At 44.2% G+C, this 22,796-nt stretch overlaps 1 protein-coding gene across 1 annotated transcript in view; it reads right to left on the reverse strand.

The window, feature by feature from the left end:
• LOC117879576 (lipoxygenase homology domain-containing protein 1-like) overlaps positions 1 to 22,796 on the reverse strand; it is a 61,925-nt gene that overhangs the window by 18,873 nt on the left and 20,256 nt on the right. The window contains exon 5 of the mRNA XM_034774849.1: positions 14,947 to 15,132. Within this exon, the coding sequence (XP_034630740.1) occupies positions 14,947 to 15,132 (186 nt within the window). The remainder of the gene's footprint in view (positions 1 to 14,946; positions 15,133 to 22,796) is intronic.

The raw sequence follows: 22,796 nt of genomic DNA on the forward strand, positions 1-22,796 counted from the left end.
ATTACCAGTAACTGAACACAAGTTTGTCCAATTAACAGCTTTGCTTAAGACCAGATTGCAACTTGCCCTTGTGGGGGGATGCTGGTGGAGGCACACAACCTTTCCCCAATGAAGCCCTGCCAATGGCCAGCCATAGTCACTGCATTTGAGGGACCACGGAGACTGATCCCTCTGTGCACACCCCAGGAAGATAAATCTCCTCCAAGGAAGAGAAGAAGGAGGACTAGAGCAGGCTAAGCACAGGACTAGGGGTAGCAGGCTTAACTGGAAGTTCACAGATGGATTGTGTCTCCCCAAGGTGAAATCCTTGCTGAGCTCCCACAGGGGTGTTTCAGCTCTGTGTATCTACTTAGGACTGAGTTATAAAGGCACAATCTAGCCCTTCATAGCCAAGTATTGTAAATTAATAGATTACATATCTGTTGCCTTTTCATCAATCTGAGCAACATTTCATTCGATGAGAAGAGTGACATGGCGCCTGTAGAAATCATTGTTGGAGCGTGTGTTGTTAAAAAAAGAGGTGGCAGTTACTTCAGTGCACTGCGCTACTACAATCTTGTTTAGAAGAATATTACATTAATGACAGACAATGAAAGTATGGAGAGACACAGATTCGGATGAAACATAAAAGAGAGACGAGGGCGCAGTGGTTAAGGTGCTCGCACAGGACTTGGGAGACCCAGCTTCCCTGCTCCATCACAGGCCTTGGGTAAGCCACTTAAGGCTCAGATCCTCAAAGGTAAATAAGCACCTAACTACCATTGATTTTAATGGGAGTTAAGCGCCTAAATACCTTTGAGGATCTGGGCCTTAGGGAACTGATGCACAGAGGCTATCTGTAAAATGGGGATATTAGCACTTCCCTGCCTCAGAGGGGAGTTGTGAGGATAAATATGTTAAAGATTGTGGAGAAAGTCCAGAGAAGAGCAAAAAACAGTGTGTAAATTATGGGCCATCTCCAGGCATCATTATATGCATGGGACACCTATTGAATTCAGTGAAAATTTTGCATGTGAATTTACCCCTTAATATAACGATAAACCCATATCTGTTGCAGTGCAGACAGGGAGAAAGGCAAGTGGCTTGGTGCTGGTCTCCCCTCCCCGAGCCCGCCCCATTCCCTTCTCCGCAGTTTCGCCCCGAACCCTCCCTGGGAGTCCCCCCTTTGGCTGCCAGGTTTCACAGCTGCTTGGCCAGGAGCCCCCCCAGAGGGACCTGCCAGGGGGCCAGGTGAGTCCCAGCAGTGCTTACCTGCTGGAGCGGCTCCCAGGAAGCATCCAGCAGGCAGGTCCCTGCCTCTGGTTCCTAGGGTCGCGTCGCTCAGGCGGGTCGGGTTGGGTTGAGGGGTGCGGGTGGAAGGCTCTCTGCCCGCCGCCCGTGTCTACAAGCCCCGCTCCGCTGCAGCACGCAGCAGAGCGGAGACCTTTTTGCTGCCTCTGTGTGCCTGGGGCAGGGCTGCACTCTGCATACTCCTGCTGGCCGGCGGGATGGCGCTGCCGCGCCAGCGCTGCCCCAGGGCCCAGGAGGAAGAGGTGAGTGGCGCCGGCGGCACCGGCTTGCCGCGGTCCCCCCGATATCAGGACAAGGTGCGTCCCGACCAATGTAAGGTTGGGACGCGGGACAAGTCCCCTAAAATCGGGACTGTCCTGATAAAATCGGGACGTCTGGTCACCCTATTTCCAGTCGTCGCTCGCCTCTTCACCCTCCCCGCCCACCACTTGCCTACTCACCCCCCCACCCACTGCTGGCTCACCGCTCGTCTCTTCACCCCACCCCGCTTGCCTACTCACCCCTCCTGCCGCAGGTCCCTCTGGCTCCTAGGATCAGGGGCAGCCCAGGGGTCTCCACATGCTGCGCCCACCACAAGCGCAAGCTCCGTGGCTCCCATTGGCCGGGAAAAGCGCCAATGGGAGCTGCCGGAGCCGCGGAGCGGGGCTTGCAGGCATAGGTGCTGCCTTTTGGTTTTGCCGGTGGGTGCCCCACCTGGTCCTGCCCCTTCCCTGAGGCCCTGCCCCACTCTGCCCAAGGCCCCATCCCCACTCTGCCTCTCTCTGCTCCCCACTCCTGTTGGCTTGGTCTAGCACCTGACTCCACCCACTCACTCAAAGTGACACAGGAGGTTCCCCTCCTCAGGGTAGGAAAGGTTGCCTACTGGTTAAAGCACAGGCCTGGGGCTCAGGTGTTCTGAGTTTGATTCTCTGCTCTGCCACAGACTCCCTGCTTAGTCTCAGGAAAGTCACTTCATCTCTCAGTGCCCTAGATCCCCCCTTCCAAATGGGACTAATGCTTCCCTGCCTCCTAGGCTAAATCCATTCATGCTTGTGTGATGATGGAGGCAATGGAGGTATCAAGGTTTTGACATTCACAGCATCCCCTGGCAATGAGTTCCACAGGTTGACTATGTATTGTGGGAAGAAATACTTCCTTTTGTTTGTTTCCTATCAGCTCTAAGCAGGGGCGGCTCCAGGCACCAGTGCAGCAAGCACGTCCCTGGGGCGGCAAGCCGCGGGGGGCGGCCTGCCAGTCACTGTGAGGGTGGTAGTTAGGCAGCTTTCAGCGGCATGCCTGCGGGAGGTCCATGGGTCCCGCGGCTTCGGTGGCAATTTGGCGGCAGACACGCCGAAGGCGCGGGACCGACAGATCACCCACAGACATGCCGCCGAATCCGTGTGACCAGTGGACCGCCTGCAGGCATGCCGCCGAAGGCCGCCTGCCTGCCGTGCTTGGGGTGGCAAAAAACATAGAGCCGTCCCTGGCTCTAAGACACCTGAGGGTGTATTTCCAGTAGATACAAATGTTATCATCTTTTTCCAACGGCAGCGTGCTTTCTTTTTCTTTTAAGTTACTCAGCAATTAGAAATAAAGTCTTAAAAACATCGTAATCTATTTATACAATGCATTTGATATTTCTCCAGCACAAATGAAAACACATTCCAGTTCAAGATATTAAAGGTATAAAGATTCAAAACATAAAAACAAATTTAAAAATTGAACTTGCATTTACAAATGACTGATCTAAAAGCCTGTTTTAGCTCTGGAAACAGTTCAGTTTTACAATGTAATAAGAAATCCTGAGTATGTATCTACAGTGACTGAACTGGACGATTCTTAACTGTGGTCTTAATGAAAATACAATATCATAGAATCATAGAATCATAGAAATCAGGGTTGGAAGGGACCTCAGGATGTCATCTAGTCCAACCCCCTGCTCAAAGCAGGACCAATCCCAACTAAATCATCCCAGCCAGGACTTTGTCAAGCCGGGCCTTAAAAACCTCCAAGGAATATGACACTATACGTCTTAAATGTTAAGAAAATTTGCCCTCTAAACAATGTCATTTTCAAGGGCATACTCAAGTGTTAAAGAAGTTACTAAAGAGACCTGTTCTAAGGCTGTAACAACCAGGTAGAATTAAAAGCACTCCGGGAGGGTTTTTTTATTATTATTATTAAAAGTCCCCAGGATCCATTGACTATTTCAAGAAAAAAGATTGAGAAGCAGACGTATGTACAATAAGACTTCCTCTGATTTCCATCAAGAGCAATCGAAATGTCTCAGGGAAGACCTGACTGTGACACTGAAAATAAAACCAATCAGCTTTGTGGGAGAGACTTGAGATCAGCACTCACGAGGCCCCTTCTCTCGGCCAAGGCTAGCCAGACACTGCTCTCTCCCGGGTCTCATTCTATCAGCTGTGTGGGAACTATTTACCCACATGAAGTGCTTTGAGTGCACCTCTGGCCCAGGGGCTGCTAGCTGCAGGGGACGGGGCGGGGGGGGATTTCTAACTCGCACAGGCTCTCAGCCGCTCAGCCTGAGGGGGCATTTGAGAAACTCATTAAAGACTCCCTCTGTGTGCGAAGGGATGGGGAGGACAGAGCAATCCAGACAGCTCTCCTGCTCCCAGCCTTGGAGCAGCAGCAGCCCACGCAATGGGGAGTTTACATTTCCCACAGCCCAGAGCGGAGGGGGAGAGAGGAGTTGCTGATCCAGCTCCTCCGGGACAGCCGTATCAACTTCTTGCTCAGGGAGGAGTAAAGACCTGCTCTGCCCTGGAAACGGACCACTTTTCCCTGCCATGGGAGCCGGGTTGGGAACTGCAGCTACATGCTGCTCACCAGCTGACAAGCGGCTGCCCACTACAGTAGATTGGTTAGAAACAGCGAATCCAGCCTCCCGCCAAAGGTTCACGGGGCTCCGCATGCGCGAGAGCTGATTTGCAGCTGCCACAACTGATTATCTAGGGTTACCATGCCTCTGTATTTTCCCCGGACGTTTTTAGATATTAAAAAATTCCTCCCAGATAGGGATTTAAGAACTAAAAAGCCGGACACGTCTGGGAAAATACGGACGTATGGTAACCCTAGTAGGTGTCAGCTGAACACTGACAAACTCATAGCTGGAAACCAGACCAGCTCACCTGTATGTTAGTATTGCTCAAGAGACTTGTAAAGATGTGTTGAGTCTCCATAAAGGCTTCTTGTAAGTTGCTGCATGTGTTCAGCTTACTTGTAATGTCTGTATCCCGTGCTTTAAGGTGATATGTACGTTTTGCTTTATAACTGTAAAAAGGCCTGCTGTGAACTTGTGAACCCAAGCTGGAGGAGGGATCCCTCACTCTTCAAGAAAGACTATCAAACCTAAGTGGGCCATTGTGAAGCATCACAATACAAAGACTGAGCAAATAGCCCTCTCACAGGATACTACAAGGAAGTTGGTTCCATCAGCTGGAATTCTGGAAGAAGGGAACGAAGACCACTCACATGAAAATTCTACATCTCTTCGCTGTTTGGATTCTCACAGAGCTGGAGCTAGGAAACAGAAGCCGAGACCCCCAGGCTCAACCCGGGCTAGCCCTAAAAGACATTCAGTGCGGACAGATTACTATAACTCTGTCACCTTTTGGGACCATAAACTGTAACTCAATTGTGTATATATGTTGCCTGCTTAAATATGTAAATAACTCTCTCATTTCTTTTTCCTGGTTAATCAATTCTCAGAGTTTTTACTACAGGATTGGCTACAAGTGTTGTCTTTGATGTGAGAGCTGAGGTACAAATTGACCTGTTTGAACTGGTCGGTTGGAACTGGACCTGCTCAGTTGGAACTGGCAACAACCTGAATATTTTGTGAGCTTTGGTGTAAGTGACCATGTATCACTAAGTCCAGCTTGCCAAGGTGGCAAGATAGATTGGAATGTGGACACAAATCAGACGTCAAGAATTATAACATTCAAAAACCAGTTGGAGAACACTTCAACCTCCCTGGTCACGCGATTACAGCTCTCAAAGTCGCAATACTCCAACAAAAAACTTCAAAAACAGACTCCAATGAGAAACGGCAGAATTGGAATTAATTTACAAACTTGACATCATTAAATTAGGCTTGAATAAAGACTGGGAGTGGATTGGTCATTACACAGAGTAAAACCTATATCCCCATGCTAATTTTTCCCCCTACTGTTACTAACACTTTCTTTTCAACTGTTGGAAATGGCTGTGACGTTATTGATATAATCTGGAACCATATAGATCATTGTTGCAACCAAGGTCCTGTAGTGGCACCCAAATCTTGTATAAAGGGGGTCAAATGGGGTGTCTAGGACAAGGTTATGGTTTACTGGTTATGATTATGCTGTCTATATGTGTGTATCAGTTTTGTAGTCGAAGTTATGAATATTGGCTCTATACTGTCTGTATGGCAAACTTATGCTATGCTTCTGGGTGACATCCCAGACAAGCTGAGATTAGCTCTGCCTAGCCTGCTTGATGGCCCATTAAGGACCATCAGCTATACAATGGACCCATTGAGAGAAGGCAGATACGCCTTGTAACTCAGCAAAGTATGCAGGGACTGGCCCATGTGACTCCAGACTCCATTTTGCTGTAATTTTCCACAGTAAGAACAAAGAGGTGTTCTTACACCTGGAAAAGACTATATAAGGCTGATGCCTCATCTCCATCTTGTCTTCAATCCTGCTTCATACCTCTGGAGGAACTTTGCTACAAGCTGAAGCTTTGAACAAAGGACTGAGGACCCATCCCAGCGGGGGATGTATTCCAGAGACTTGATTTGAACCTGCAGTTTATTCCATCGCTGCTGCAAGCCTGAACCAAGAACTTTGCCATTACTGTATGTAATTGATTCCATTTAACCAATTCTAACTCTCATCTCTATCTTTTTCCTTTTATGAATAAACCTTTAGATTTTAGATTCTAAAGGATTGGCAACAGCGTGATTTGTGGGTAAGATCTGATTTGTATATTGACCTGGGTCTGGGGCTTGGTCCTTTGGGATCAGGAGAACCTTTTTCTGTTACTTGGGCACTGGTTTTCATAACCATTTGTCCCCGTACGAGTGGTACTGGCGGTTATACTGGGAAACTGGAGTGTCTAAGGAGATTGCTTGTGAGACTTGCGGTTAGCCAGTGGGGTGAGACTGAAGTTCCCTTAGTCTGGCTGGTTTGGTTTGCCTTAGAAGTGGAAAATACCCCAGCCTTGGGCTGCACTGCCCTGTTTAAGCAATTTGTCCTGAGTTGGTGCTCTCAGTTGGGTTCTGCCAGAACCGCATTGTCACAATGGCCCATCCTAATTATCACTACAAAACTTTTTTTTTCACCTGCTGATAATAGCCCACCTTAACTGATTACTCTTGTTAAAGTTAGTATGGTAACACCCATTTTTTCATGTCCTCTGTGTGTATATATATATATATATATATATATATATCTACTGTATTTTCCACTGCATGCATCCAGTGAAGTGGGTTTTAGCCCATGAAAGCTTATGCCCAAATAAATTTGTTAGTCTCTAAGGTGCCACAAGTACTCCTCGTTCTTTTTTCATGGTAAGACTGCTACAATACTTAGGAGTTCACATTTGTTACTGAGTTGGTGAAATCTAATTATAGAACATACCACCAGTCTGGGGTGCCTGCCCTGTTTTGACAGTCTCCCTGAGGTGGGAACCACGCCAGACAGCATGTCAGCGAGATATTCCTTTATATGCTTTTATTTAGCATTTTACATCAGTGGATCTCAAAGTGCTTTCCAAAGGAAGTCCGTATCAAGAACAAATCATGCCAAACCAACCTAATTTCCTTCTTTGACAGGGCTTTTGGCTAGTGGATAGGTGGGAAGTAGTAGATGTGCAAACTAGGGAAATGTGGTCTAGATGGAATTACTACGAAGTGGATGCACAGCTGGTTGAAAGACTGCATTCAATGGTTTGCTGTCAAGCTGGGAAGTGTATGTAGCGGGGTTCTGCAGGGGTCTGTCCTAGGTCTGGTACTATTAAATATTTTCATTAATAACTTGGATAACTGGAGTAGAGAGTACGCTTATAAAATTTGCAAATGACACCAAGCTAGGAGGGATTGCAAGCTCTTTGGAGGATAGGATTAGAATTCAAAATGACCTTGGCCAATTGGAGAATTGGTCTGAAATCAAGATGAAATTCAATAAAGACAAGTGCAAAGTACTTATTTTAGGAAGGAAAAAATCAAATGCACAACTACAAACTGGGGAAAAATTGGGTAGGTGGTTGTACTGCTGAAAAGGCTCTGGAGTTATAGTGGATCACAAATTGAATATGAGTCAACAATGTGGATGCAGCTGTGAAAAAAACTAATATCATTCTGCAGTATATTAATAAAAGTGTTATGGGAGGTAATTGTCCTGCTTTATTTGGCACTGATGAGGCCTCAACTGGAGTACTGTGTCCCATTCTGGATGTCACACTTTAGGAAAGATATGGACGAACTGTAGAGAGTTCAGAGGAGAGCAACAAAAATGATAAGAGGTTTAGAGGAAAGGCTAAAAAAAACCTGGGTATGTTTAGTCTTGAGAAAAGAAGACTGAGGGGGGAACCTGATACCAGTCTTCAAATATGTTAAGGGCTGTTATAAAGGGGACAATGATCAATTGTTCTCCATGTCCATGGACGGTAGGATAAGAAATAATGGGCTTAATCTGCAGCAGGGGTGATTTCTGTTAGATATTAGGGAAATTTTTCTAATGATCAGGGTAGTGAAAACTCTGGAACAGATTTCCACGGGAGGTTGTGGAATCCCCATCATTGGAGGTTTTTATAAACAGGTTTGACAAACCCCTCTCACGGATGGTCTAGGTTTACTTGGTCCTGCCACAATGAGGGGGCTGGACCTGGTGACGTCAAGGTCCCTTCTAGCCCTACATTGCTATGATTCTACGATCCCCAGTTTACAGATGGGGAAACTGAGGCACGGGGAGGTGAGAGATATGCCTAATATCACCCAGCAGGCTAGCGACAGAGCTAGGAATAGAACAGCCTTATATATTTCACCTCATTTGGGCTCCTATTAGTCCTGTTGTAGTAACTGGGCCTACAAACTTACCCGATTTGTGACATCCACTGTAAAAATTGAGTGGAAAGATCATAAAAGTCACAATAAGTTATAATAACCAATGTTGATGGGAAAGGCTGGCAAAACAAGACAGAGACTCAGTGAGTCCAAATAAAAAGGCCTACTGCTATAACTCAAAGACTGTGTTAAGATCATACCTGGTAAACAAGAAAAGTGTGGAAATGGAAAGCAATAAACCAAAATTGGTACCTCAGAATTTAGGCTTAACTGGTGGACAAAATAATGAGGGTACAGTGTTTTCCACCCATCATTTCCTTTTTGGGGTCCTCAAAAAAGAAACTCTGGGGAGCCCCCCACCATGTGTTCTTTTCTTTCTTCCTCCAGCTGAGAAAGCACGTCCCGAGCTTCAGGGACTTCCCAGTTGATATTCCTGATGATTCCCCACTTGTAACGCTGACAGACCCTGGTTGTCATCGGCTAAGATCAAACCTGGGACCTCTGGAGCTTAATGCATGAGCTGGTACGGCATGAGGTAAAAGACACGTCTCTTTTAGCCAAGGCTATAGCAGACTCATCAATTTCTAGTTGGTCTAGTTGCCACCAGAGGGGGACAGAGTGCCACCCCAAGCAGGCATGCGTTACAATGGCACTGAGGCTGAGGTTTCTGTGTACCAAACCCAAAACCTTGTTTAAAACTGTTTCATGTAGGACAGTGACTTGGGTCATGTTAACACCTTTGACTCTTTGGGCCCATTTATTCCATCTAAATTAATACAGCATCTCATACCACACTGTTTCTCACTGAGTAGAGAGATAACCAAATGTCTCTTAACAGCTTTTGACAAATGGTGAGCTTACCTTTTACACTGCTTTTAGGAACAGATGTATTTTTACATCTCCACTGCCTGTACAACTTGAGCATCACGGAATTTGACTCAGGTGAAACCTAACAATAAACTCCACGAAGGCTCTGAGACAGAAAATCGTACCTCTAAAAGACTCCTGTGCAAAAACACTTTACTACTCAGGGTGAATATGTAGCAGTGTTTTGAGGATGCTAAAGATATTCTTGTGATTGGAGCATATTTCATGTTTTACTGAGGCACACTTTATGTAAGAGCACTTAGCATGGGTGAAGAGTAATTTGTAGGTAAGCATAACAGATGAGGCTCATAGTACAGATATGCTTTTAAAGAACAGATAACTCTACAACTGCTGTATGGGCTAGTGAGTTATTTTAATCTTATGGGGCAGAGAGAGGGAGAGAGTCTGATACTACAATAATAAGCTACATTAGATGGACATGAGTAACCACGTAACATTATTATGTGACCCTTGTCCTACCTTCCCCAATTTTGTTTGCTTAAATAATTTTTTGTATCCTGTCAAAAATCCAGACTGTAAGCTCTTTGGGGAAGGGTGATTGTCTTCTATTTGTTCTCTAAAGCCCCACAGCACATGTTTGTGATAGACAGATACAAGGAAGGGGCCTTTTCCCCCAGCTATGAATAAAGAGGATGAACAGCAACAACTCTCATTGAAACAGGAACTCAGTGCGTTCACCCACTTCCATGTGATGAATCTCAAGATACATTTAAGCAGGCTGATTTAAAAAAAGGAGGAAACAAAACTGGGCTCTGGGTGCATAGAATACGTGGATAACCATCAAGCATTGACTAAAGGGCTTCAAAAAAGACTTTCGGAGTTTGAAACTTAAACAAATCTTTAGTAAGAGCATAGAGAGTCCCGCATTTTCTTTTCATAATGTATTGTTTTATTATTGTCTGAAAGGACTGGAATTGAGTTGGTGCCTACATACTACAGTGATGGACTCTTCAGAATTGAGATATATAGTGAGTGCAAGTTCTAGGCAATTTAAGGCCTACAGTAGTATGACCATAGCTGATAAGTTCCTTTAAGGACTATCCATTATGGTCAGAAAGAAGGTATTCTCCAGTTATGTCTCTCTCAAGAATGGTGGTTGAGCTTCATTGTCCTGCAGAAGAGTCACCCAAAAGAAGTGGTGGAAGCACTTGGGATATTTAAAACAAGATCAGAAAACACACTAATACATATTATGTAGGGGACAATCCTGTTCTGGCAGAGGAATGGACTGAATTACATGGTGACTCTCTTCTCTCTGCTACTTCTATGACAATATAGAGCAATGTGTTTTCTCAGTAATTAAGCTCTTTGAATCTCTTTGGATCAAGGTGATGGAGATGATCAAGTGTTGGAAACTGATGACTCTAGAAAGACTGTACAGAACTTCTTCTAACAAGATGGGTGGAAAGAAAGATAAGAAGAGAGTCACTGTGCTTCTATAGGGAAATAATGTCACTACTCAGAGTTTTTAGTTACTTAAATACCGGAACCTAAGATACTGGAAAACATTCAAACCTGATACTTCCACATTGGTGACTAATTCCCAAGCCAGGAATGGATTTGGAAGAAATGCTTGTTCACTCTGTACAGTCATTGTGGTTCTTCGAGACGTGTCCCCCTACAGGTGCTCCACTCTAGGTGGGCTAGCGCCCCCTGCACCTTTGATTGGAGATATCTCCAGTGGTGGTGATCTGTTTGGCCCACGCATGCATGCTAGTCAGCCTTGTGCCCCATGCTGCTGTTTTATAGCACTGCGCGGGCAAACTGCCCTCAGTTCCTTCTCAACCACGAAGCTCTATAGCAGAGAACTCTGAAGCAGAGGGGAAGGAGGGTGGATAGTGGAGCACCTGTAAGGGGACACATCTCAAAGAACTGCACAGACTGAGTAACCATTCCTTCTTCTTCGAGTAGCGTCCATAGAGGTGCTCCACTCTAGGTGAATACTGAGCAATTCTCTCTAAGACGGTGGGGGGAGGGCTCGAAGTTGAGTCCAGTGTGGAAGTAAGTACAGCCGAGCCGAACACAGTATCAGAAGCAGAGTTGTGAGTTATTGCGTAGTATGTACAGACACCCAAGTAGCGGCATTACATATTTCAACATTGGTCACGTTTTTGGGAAATGTCATGAGAAGGTGATGAGTAACAGTCAGCATGGATTTGTCAAGAACAAATCATGTCAAAACAACCTACTGGCTTTCTTTGACAGGGTAACAAGCCTTGCGGATCGGTGAAAGCAGTAGATGTGATATATCTTGGCTTTAGTAAGGCTTTTGATACTGTCTCGAATGACCTCATAAACAAACTAGGGGAATACACCTAGATGGAACTACTATAAGGTGGGTGCATAACTGGCTGGAAAACTATTCCCAGAGAGTAGTTATCAGTGGTTCAAAGTCAAACTGGAAGGGCCTATCTAGTGGGATCCTACAGGGATCAGTTCTGGGTCTGGTTCTGGTCAATATCTTCATCAATTATTTAGATAATGGCATAAAGAGTACGCTTATAAAGACGATACCAAGCTGGGAAGGGTTGCAAGTGCTTTGGAGGATAGGATTAAAATTCAAAATGATCTGGACTAATTGGAGAAATGGTCTGAAGTAAACAGAATGAAATTCAATAAGGACAAATGCAAAGTACTCCACTTAGGAAGGACCAATCAGTTGCACACAGACAAAATGGGAAATGACTGCCTCGGAAGGAGTACTGCAGAAATGGATCTGGGGGTCATAGTGGATCACAAGCTAAATATGAGTCAACAGTATAACACTGTTGCAAAAAAGCAAACATCATTCTGCAGCAGAAGTGTTGTAAGCAAGACATGAGAAGTAATTCTTCCGTTCTACTCCACGCTGATTAGGCCTCAACTGGAATATTGTGTCCAGTTCTGGGTGCCACATTTCAGGAAAGCAACAAATGATTAAAGGTCTAGAAAACATGACCTATGATGGAAGATTGAAAAAACTGGGTTTGTTTAGTCTGGGGAAGAGAAGACTGGGGGGCGGTGGGGGGAAGGCAGGGAATGGACTGATGGAAATGATAACAGTTTTCAAGTACATAACAGGTTGTTACAAGGAGGAGGGTGAAAAATTGTTCTCCTTAACCTCTGAGAATAGGACAATTGCAGCAAGAGCAGGTTAGGTTGGACATTAGGAAAAAATTCCTAACTGTCAGGGGGGTTAAGCACTGGAATAAATTGCCTAGGGGGGTTGTGGAATCTCCATCATTGGAGACTTTTAAGAGCAGGTTAGACAAACACCTGTCAGGGATGGTCTATAATTCTTAGTCCTGTCTTGAGTTCAGGGGACTGGACTAGAAAACCTCTTGAGGTCCCTTCGAGTCCTACGAGTCTATGATTCTATGAGTATTAAGAAGTTTTAAAAGTGGACACCATGAGTAGTTCAAATTCCTTGGCAGTCTCCAATGAGAGACGGATTGATAATAAAATGACCAGCTGCTAGTTAGCAGTGTGAAAGGAGAATGTATAACATCCATCGACAACAATAAAAAAATAAATGAGCATGATTTCCAATGAGATGACCAATAATCATGGCATAAATAAATGCATTTTTATTGAAAACCTGTAGGCCTCTAAGCATCTGATAACCCCCCCAAAACACAAGGCCAGGAATTTCAAACCAGTGGCATGGCCACTGAATAGAAAATAGAGGCCTGAACATGCATAGAAAGTTCAGCAATCGCCCCGGATGCCAGTGGCAATAAATGCTCCACTCACCCAACAAACCGTCATGGTTCATTATTAAAAGCTAGTGATAGGATGTGTTCCTTACATGACTAATACAAGAGCAATGAAGACGGCGTGTGTTCTGATTTAAAGCACAATTCTCTTTCTTACAAGGGGGGTGGGAACAAGTAAATTTATATTGAACAAAACCTGGGTAGATAGTTTACATACGGCCCAAAACTACAGTTCCTAAATCTGGCAAAAATCCTATTACATACAGTTTTAAACATACACTGGGGGAATAAGAAGAAAGAAGAATTTGAGATCGCAGTATATGAATATATACATAAACATTGGCTATTTTCTCAGATGTGCTTTGCGTCTGATGGATACGTTATAATTTTGGTAGCATGATTTATCATCAGAGGAGATAAAAGTTCTGTTAAGGAAAAAATTCTCTTTGTAATATTTTTAATTGCTAACCTCTTTGAAAACAGATTTGCAAGTCTATGTTGGTTAGCCTCTGCTCTCAAACATGGCACAAAAAAATCACGTGGAGCCTGCACTTTCTGCACAGCCAAAACACTATAATGTGTTTCTATAGCGCCTTTGTAGTATTTAAGTGCTTGGTCAATTAGAGATACAGAACTGGCCTTTAGTAGAGTTTGGGTGAGCACAGAATCAGGCCCATGAAAGTTGAACCTGGCTTGTTATGCTGCTCAGATTTTGAGCTTCTACATTTGCAGGTGCAAATTGTATATACAAATAACTGTGGGCAAATTGTATGTCTACAATTTATTGTGTCTGAAATCTTGAGTATTGATCCATTCTGGTCCAATGAAGTCAATAGGCGTGTTTCTACTGACTACAATGAGAACTGGTTTAGACCGTTACTTATCTAAATCCCTAATTTGAAGAGACAGAAACCACACACCTAAGTGACCTATGTTGTTGGTGCAACTAATTGTGGATCCAAAGTCATGCTTGCATTGATGTGTGCAAGCAGAAATGGAGGCCAAGTTAAATGAAAATTCATATTTCCTATGTTTTTACTCTGCTGTTTCAGAACACGTGTATATTTGGAGGCTAACGGCAAACAACCCTTCAGTTTGAGATTCTGATCCAAAAGGATTATTTTACATTAATTCCATGTGGGTCACAACCTTCCCCATTCCTTTAGATTGTCCATAAGGAGAGATAAAATAAGACTCAGCATTTGATTCATTTACATGGATTGCTATAATGAAAACCAAGTGTGAATGCAAGATCTTCCTTTTGAGATGAGAAACTCAATTGTTAGCCATGATACAAGATGTAGCCACAATAAACCATGGTAATATCTTCTTGGACAGTTTGCTAACATGCTACTTGGCATCTGCATACGTTCTCTAATGAATATAGCTGCACAGAGCACTGTGCTCCCTATTTCATTTAAGGTTTCAAACAGTAAAAGGCAGAGCACTGCAAACTCTACATATAAGATAGTGATTTTAATAAAGATAGACCCAGTTCCTTATGGTAAATGTTTTTATCTTCTAAAGCTCAGTGCATTACGTCAAGCTACATTACTCTGTTGCTGGTCAGTGTCAGACTGATGGAGTTAAATTGCTGGAATGTGGTAGTGTCATGTTGCTAAAGTTTTCCATTAACGGAGTCATGTTGCTAGGATGGCAGAGGCCGGATGTCTGGCACTTTGAAGAATATAAAGATGGCTATAGAGGTTATTCTTGGTATGACAGTAGCTCTCATAAGCCCCCACTGACAGAGGGGCCCTATTGTGCTAGGTGCTGTACAACTTATAGTAAGAAAGAGTCCTTTCCCTGAAGAGAGCCTGACTAACCCGACAAAGAATGGCAGGGGAAACAGTGGCCCAAAGAGGTGAAGTGACTTGCCACAGTTCACGCATTGGGTCAGTGGCTGAGGTGGGATTAGAACTCCTGAGTCCATGCCAAATCCACTAGACCAGGCTGCCTCTCCTAGCTCGAGACCATTACCCATCCCACCCTCCACCAAACCACGCACGTCAGTCTAGTTACCTTTGTTGTCGTGCCAGACGCGCACCTTACACAGGTCTCCCAGGCTCAGCATGTCGGGAAAATTGAAAACATCCATCTGGTTCCTTTCAAACTTGTTAGACTTGTTCGACTCCTTCAGAGCAAGAGTCCCGCTGTCTCCGTTCTCCCCAAACATAATCAAGGACACGTTGGCGTCGGTCCCAGCTCCTGGAAGGAGATGGCAGAACACAACACAGTAACTGCTACAATGTCTCTGAAGCCAACCAAAATGGGTACAGAAACGGCAGGCTAAAAGTGACTGGGATTCTTGCTCTAATGTGCAACACTCTTAGGGAAGAGCTGATGAATAGAGTTGATTCTTGTATAATTTTGCTGGACCAGCAAAGAGAGGCTTCGCAGCAGGCAGGTAACAAGCAAATACTTTGAACTTGTCCCCACAATTTTAGTGTGAGTGGCAAGTCCTTATACACAAGCTGCCATAATAATTTTGATAATATACCCACCTCTTACATGGCACATTTCATACACAGATCTCAAAGCACTCTACAAAGGAGAGCACTGTCATTATCCCTATTTTATGGATGGGGAAACTGAGGCACGGAAAGTGAAATGAAGTGACTTGCCCAAGGTCACCCACCAGCAGAACTGAAAACAGAATGTAGGTCTTCCGAGTCCCAGTCCAGTGCTCCAGCCTAACATTCCTGGTGACTGTGCCAGAGTAATACAGTAAGAACATGGTTGTGTCAGCCAGTGTCCACTGCCTGCCATTCAGCAGTGCAGTTCTAATTCACGGGGTAGCCTGGGATCTCCCAAATAGCATGGTGTAATTACATTGGCATTGGGAGCCATTCAAGCACCACCACAGGCCAGAGGACACACAGTTGCATAGGAGGCAGGCAGCAGTAGCACTGCACTGGGGCCCATCACAGATGCTCTTAAAGGCAGGGCAGAGAAGCCTACAGTAAGAGATTTGTATCATCTTTGCTTAAAGAGTAGGATGCCCAAAGATGTGGAGAAACTAGTGGTCAAGGAGCTAGTACCTGTTGGAATGCTCTGTGTTGGACTTGTGAGCTGGCATGGACACCTTCCCCCTCAGACCACAGGCCTCTCTTGGCCTGCCAGGGCCCCTTCCCACTTTGCCATTTCCCTCTCCTGGCAAGTAGTGGCCCCAAACTGATCCTCAAAGTGCTCCCACATGGGAGAGAGGCTAGTCCTGCTCTACGGACTGGACCTTCAGCTACTGCCCATCTTGCTGCTACCTTCCTCCCTTTGTCAAGCGTGGGGTTTGAGTGCAGGATTAAGCAAACAGCACAGGGAGTGTTCCACAGTCATGGTCAAACTACTGCTATCTTGATGTCTCTCCCAGAATTCTAGCTCATCTGCTTTCCCCATTCTTCAGCGCAATGCCTTCCGCACATCTCATTCAAGTGCCCCAATCTCTCTCCCAGCTGCACCACCATCCTTACTTTCCTCCTAGCTGCCTCTAGCCGCCTCCTCCTCTACTGTATCACATGGTGTCTATGCACACGTGTGCTTATCTAACATAAAAACAGTGGGTGAGATTTTCAGAAGCATTCAGCAGTGGTCTAATTCGTCTCTCACTTCCTTCAATGGGAGAATTTTTAGGCCAACACTGAGTGCTTTTGAAAATCCCACCTATTATGTGTCTTTCCTACATCCCGTCCCACCACCACAGAAGCATTTCTAAGATGGACGCTATACCAATCTGGTACCCAGTATGGAATTTCACATGGGCACGGGTGAAATTATGAGCATTTTGCCTGGCACCGTCTATAATTCCATAACAAAGCACTGGTTCACAGAAGCAAATTTGCTTTTCTGAGGCCGGACTTTTATTGCTGCATCAGACCTGAGGGGCCTTCTAATTCTGGCAACTGAAAAAGGGACGATCAAACCCAAACCTGGCTCACCAAGAAACTCAGCCTTTGCCACCCTTTGCTAGAAGCCCCAATTTTTCAGACTTTGGAGGCCTCAAGCCAATTCTTGTACAAGCATATTGCAAACCCGTCAGCTGTACAATGATTTTTGTACAACTCTGCTCAAGCGCCAAGGGGAAAATGTGAGGAACCTGGGAAGCTCGTGACAAAATAAGTTTCACTGCAGGACAATGCTTTATAATACATTCTTCCAAATTTGTATTAACCACATATATCTGTACACAAAGAAAAACAGAACCAATGCAAAAATGACTCACTTGCATGCAGAGGACAGTCAAATAAATGTCTCACACCTACATGACATTTTGCTTGTGTTAAATCGGGACTAATTTTCAGCAGTTCCCTGAGAAAAATTTAAGGAAGGAAGGAAAGCACCAGGGATCATGCAGTTCAGTCAGCAGTACCTTTCATGGCCCTAAAGCTTGCTGAGGTGATGAACAAAGCAGAATAGTCTACTTTCTTATAAGAGGCAGGCTCCCAATTAATGCCAGGTCTCAAAAAAGCACAGAACCGACTGGCTTTTAGCAAAACCTTCTTGGCAGGAAGCAGCTTATGAAGGCCTCATGCCGTGACAGTAACCTCACAAGCAATTAGTACGAGACGGGAAAGAAAAGAACAGAAATGGCTGAATCAATGGCTATTTCACCTAGCTGACTTTTTTTGGTTCCTTGAAACAGACAGACACACACTTAGGAACTGCAGCAAATTTGACATGTAACTGACAAACAAAACAAAGAGGTCAAGTCACTGTGATGAGGTAGCTGTCATGCTCCTGGTGGCAGAAGCCAGAGTGGGTCCTTTACTCTTTGAGGAGCTGTACTGGTTTACCAGTCTTGGGCCTGGTCCAAAGTCCACTGAAGTCAGTGGGAGTTTTCCCTTGAACTGAACTGGGCTTTGGATCAGACACTTAGAAACGGACTGCACCCATCACCTCATATTTGGTGAACTGTAAACTGTAGCTGAGCTTACAACAACAATAACGGATCGTATCATAGTAGAGATATTAATATTTACCTGCCTCTTAGGCCAACTATATTCATGAATGAGTTCTGGAGATAGCACAATATAATTATTAGTTCAGGATCTTTATTTTTGCAGTGCCACATATTTGATGGCTACAAATAAAATATAGAAAGAGGACTTAAATCAAGATCACTAAGGAGAGGTTGGTTTTGAGCATCAAGAGATCTGGGTTCTATTTCCAGCTATGTCTCTGTCATATCTTGAATTAAATAGTTTAAACCTGAGTCACTAAAAAGGAATAGCTCTCACCATGTTTCTTTCCTTCCTTCGCTGCTGATTCCCTTCCCTAAACTCCCTTTCCAATGTTCTCAAGTAAAAATTGCCTACACTCACTGCATAGTACTGCACCATTGAATCAGATGGACCCACCATTACCTTGGACAAGTCTCTTAAGGACAAATGTTCAAAAATGTCTTTAAATTTTGAGTACCTTCATATCTGGGGACCCAAATATACCCCTCACTAAACTTCATCTGAAGTTGTGAGTACTCTGCACCTCTGATAGTCCAGCTGAAGTTGTCTCAACTTGTCTCAAGATGTCTATCCCATCTACTGGGAGACCAGCTCTTTCAAAAACCAAGCCACTTATCTAGGTGCCCAAAGCAGGACTTAGGGTACATTTAACCCAAAATAGACATGCCAGGATTTTCAAAAAAGGATGTCTCAAGATAGACATCATAAAATCACCCACATCTTCTTAAAGGGTCACTTATCTTAGGCTGGGCTAGCATCCAGAGAGTGTATTACTGTATCAGGATTCTAAGGATCTTAGAACAGGCCTTTGCAAACCTATTATTCCTGCATTCATGCACTGTATTGGTTTCCTATCTGCTTTAGGGAGCAATTCAAGGTGTTGGTTTTAAGGAATATAACCTGGGACCTGGCTGCTTTAGAGACCTTTTCTCGTCCTATCTACCTTCATGCTGATAGCTAACATCTGAAGCACTTCTGACAGCCCCTAGATCTGATCTTTGGAAGACTGGAGTCAGGTCATTTGCCATAGAGGACCCTCACTTGCAGAAGGGGTGGAAGAATAAGAACATAAGAACATAAGAACGGCCGTACCGGGTCAGACCAAAGGTCCATCTAGCCCAGTATCCTGTCTACCGACAGTGGCCAATGCCAGGTGCCCCAGAGGGAGTGAGCCTAACAGGCAATGATCAAGTGATCTCTCTCCTGCCATCCATCTCCATCCTTTGACAAACAGAGGCTAGGGACACCATTCCTTACCCATCCTGGCTAATAGACATTAATGGACTTAACCACCATGAATTTATCCAGTTCTCTTTTAAACGCTGTTCTAGTCCTAGCCTTCACAACCTCCTCAGGTAAGGAGTTCCACAAGTTGACTGTGCACTGTGTGAAGAAGAACTTCCTTGTATTTGTTTTAAAGCTGCTGCCTATTAATTTCATTTGATGACCCCTAGTTCTTGTATTATGGGAATAAGTAAATAACTTTTCCTTATCCACTTTCTCCACATCACTCATGATTTTATATACCTCTATCATAGCCCCCCTTAGTCTCCTCTTTTCCAAGCTGAAGAGTCCTAGCCTCTTTAATCTCTCCTCATATGGGACCCGTTCCAAACCTCTAATCATTTTAGTTGCCCTTTTCTGAACCTTTTCTAGTGCCAGTATATCTTTTTTTAGATGAGGAGACCACATCTGTATGCAGTATTCGAGATGTGGGCATACCATCGATTTATATAAGGGCAATAATATATTCTCAGTCTTATTCTCTATCCCCTTTTTAATGATCGCTAACATCCTGTTTGCTTTTTTGACTGCCTCTGCATACTGCGCAGACATCTTCAGAGAACTATCCACGATGACTCCAAGATCTTTTTCCTGACTTGTTGTAGCTAAATTAGCCCCCATCATATTGAATGTATAGTTGGGGTTATTTTTTCCAATGTGCATTACTTTACATTTATCCACATTAAATTTCATTTGCCATTTTGTTGCCCAATCACTTAGTTTTGTGAGATCTTTTTGAAGTTCATCACAGTCTGCTTTGGTCTTAACTATCTTGAGCAGCTTAGTATCATCTGCAAACTTTGCCACCTCACTGTTTACCCCTTTCTTCAGATCATTTATAAATAAGTTGAATAGGATTGGTCCGAGCACTGACCCTTGGGGAACACCACTAGTTACCCCTCTCCATTCTGAGAATTTACCATTAATTCCTACCCTTTGTTCCCGGTCTTTTAACCAGTTCTCAATCTATGAAAGGACTTTCCCTTTTATTCCATGACAACTTAATTTACGTAAGAGCCTTTGGTGAGGGACCTTGTCAAAGGCTTTCTGGAAATCTAAGTACACTATGTCCACTGGATCCCCCTTGTCCACATGTTTGTTGACCCCTTCAAAGAACTCTAATAGATTAGTAAGACACGATTTCCCTTTGCAGAAACCATGTTGACTATTGCTCAACAGTTTATGTTTTTCTATGTGTCTGACAATTTTATTCTTAACTATTGTTTCGACTAATTTGCCCAGTACCGACGTTAGACTTACTGGTCTGTAATTGCTGGGATCACCTCTAGAGCCCTTTTTAAATATTGGCATTAAATTAGCTAACTTCCAGTCATTGGGTACAGAAGCCGATTTAAAGGACAGGTTACAAACCTTAGTTAATAGTTCTGCAACTTCACATTTGAGTTCTTTCAGAACTCTTGGGTGAATGCAATCCGGTCCTGGTGACTTGTTAATGTTAAGTTTATCAATTAATTCCAAAACCTCCTCTAGTGACACTTCAATCTGTGCCAGTTCCTCAGATTTGTCACCTATAAAAGCCGGCTCAGGTTTGGGAATCTCCCTAACATCCTCAGCCGTGAAGACTGAAGCAAAGAATCCATTTAGTTTCTCCGCAATGACTTTATCATCTTTAAGCGCTCCTTTTGTATCTCGATCATCGAGGGGCCCCACTGGTTGTTTAGCAGGCTTCCTGCTTCTGATGTACTTAAAAAACATTTTGTTATTACCTTTGGAGTTGTTGGCTAGCCGTTCTTCAAACTCCTCTTTGGCTTTTCTTATTATATTCTTGCACTTAATTTGGCAGCGTTTATGCTCCTTTCTATTTGCCTCACTAGGATTTGACTTCCACTTTTTAAAGGAAGTCTTTTTATCTCTCACTGCTTCTTTTACATGGCTGTTAAGCCACGGTGGCTCTTTTTTAGTGCTTTTATTGTGTTTCTTAATTTGGGGTATACACTGAAGTTGGGCCTCTATTATGGTGTCTTTAAAAAGTGCCCATGCAGCTTGCAGGGATTTCACTTTTGTCACTGTACTTTTTAACTTCTGTTTAACTAACCCCCTCATTTTTGCATAGTTCCCCCTTTTGAAATTAAATACCACAGTGTTGGGCTGTTGAAATGTTCTTCCCACCACAGGGATGTTAAATGCTATTGTATTATGGTCACTATTTCCAAGCGGCCCTGTTATAGTTACCTCTTGGACCAGCTCCTGCGCTCCACTCAGGACTAAATCTAGAGTTGCCTCTCCCCTTGTGGGTTCCCATACCAGCTGCTCCATGAAGCAGTCATTTAAAGTATAGAGAAATTTTATCTCTGCATTTCGTCCTGAAGTGAAATGTTCCCAGTCAATATGGGGAAAATTGAAATCCCCACTATTATTGGGTTCTTAATTTTGGTAGCCTCTCTAATTTCCCTTAGCATTTCATCATTACTATCACTGTCCTGGTCAGGTGGTCTATAATAGATCCCTAATGTTATATTCTTATTAGAGCATGACATTTCCATCCATAGAGATTCTATGGAACATGTGGATTCACTTAAGATTTTTACTTCATTTGATTCTACATTTTCTTTCACATATAGTGCCACTCCCCCCCCCGCACGACCTGTTCTGTCCTTCGGATATATTTTGTACCCCGGAATGATTGTGTCCCATTGATTGCTCTCAGTCCACCAGGTTTCTGTGATGCCTATTATATCAATAGCCTCCTTTATCACGAGGCACTCTAGTTCACCCATCTTGTTATTTAGACTTCTAGCATTTGTGTACAAGCACTTTAAAAACTTGTCACTGTTTATTTGTCTGCCCTTTTCTGATGTGTTAGATTCTTTTTTATGTGAATGTTTATCATCTGATCTGGCCTTTACATTATCCTCCTCCATCCTCTGCTCCTGACTATAACCTGGAGATTCTCTATCATTAGACTCTCCCCTAAGAGAGGTCTCTGTCCGATCCACATGCTCCTCTGCAGCAGTTGGCTTTCCCCCCATCTCCTAGTTTAAAAACTGCTCTACAACCTTTTTAATGTTTAGTGCCAGCAGTCTGGTTCCACTTTGGTTTAGGTGGAGCCCATCCTTCCTGTATAGGTTCCCCCCATCCCAAAAGTTTCCCCAGTTCCTAATGAAAGTAAACCCCTCCTCTCTACACCATCGTCTCATCCACGCATTGAGACTCTGAAGCTCTGCCTGCCTACCTGGCCCTGCGCGTGGAACTGGGAGCATTTTTGAGAATGCCACCATAGAGGTCCTGGATTTCAGTCTTTTCCCTAGCAGCCTAAATTTGGCCTCCAGGACATCTCTCCTACCCTTCCCTATGTCATTGGTACCTACATGTACCACGACCACCGGCTCCTCCCCAGCACTACACATAAGTCTGTCTAGATGCCTCGAGAGATCCGCAACCTTCGCACCAGGCAGGCAAGTCACCATACGGTTCTCCTGGTCATCACAAACCCAGCTATCTATGTTTCTAATGATCGAATCTCCCATTACTAACACCTGCCTTTTCCTAGCAACTGCAGTTCCCTCCCCCAGAGAGGCAACCTCAGTGCGAGAGGCAACCCCAGCACCATCTGGAAGGAGGGTCCCAACTATGGGAAGGTTTCCCTCTGCTCCCCTGGGCCTTTCATCCTCC

The sequence above is a fragment of the Trachemys scripta genome, chromosome 6 (genome assembly GCF_013100865.1).
Source record: "Trachemys scripta elegans isolate TJP31775 chromosome 6, CAS_Tse_1.0, whole genome shotgun sequence".
Taxonomy (NCBI): Eukaryota; Metazoa; Chordata; order Testudines; family Emydidae; genus Trachemys; species Trachemys scripta.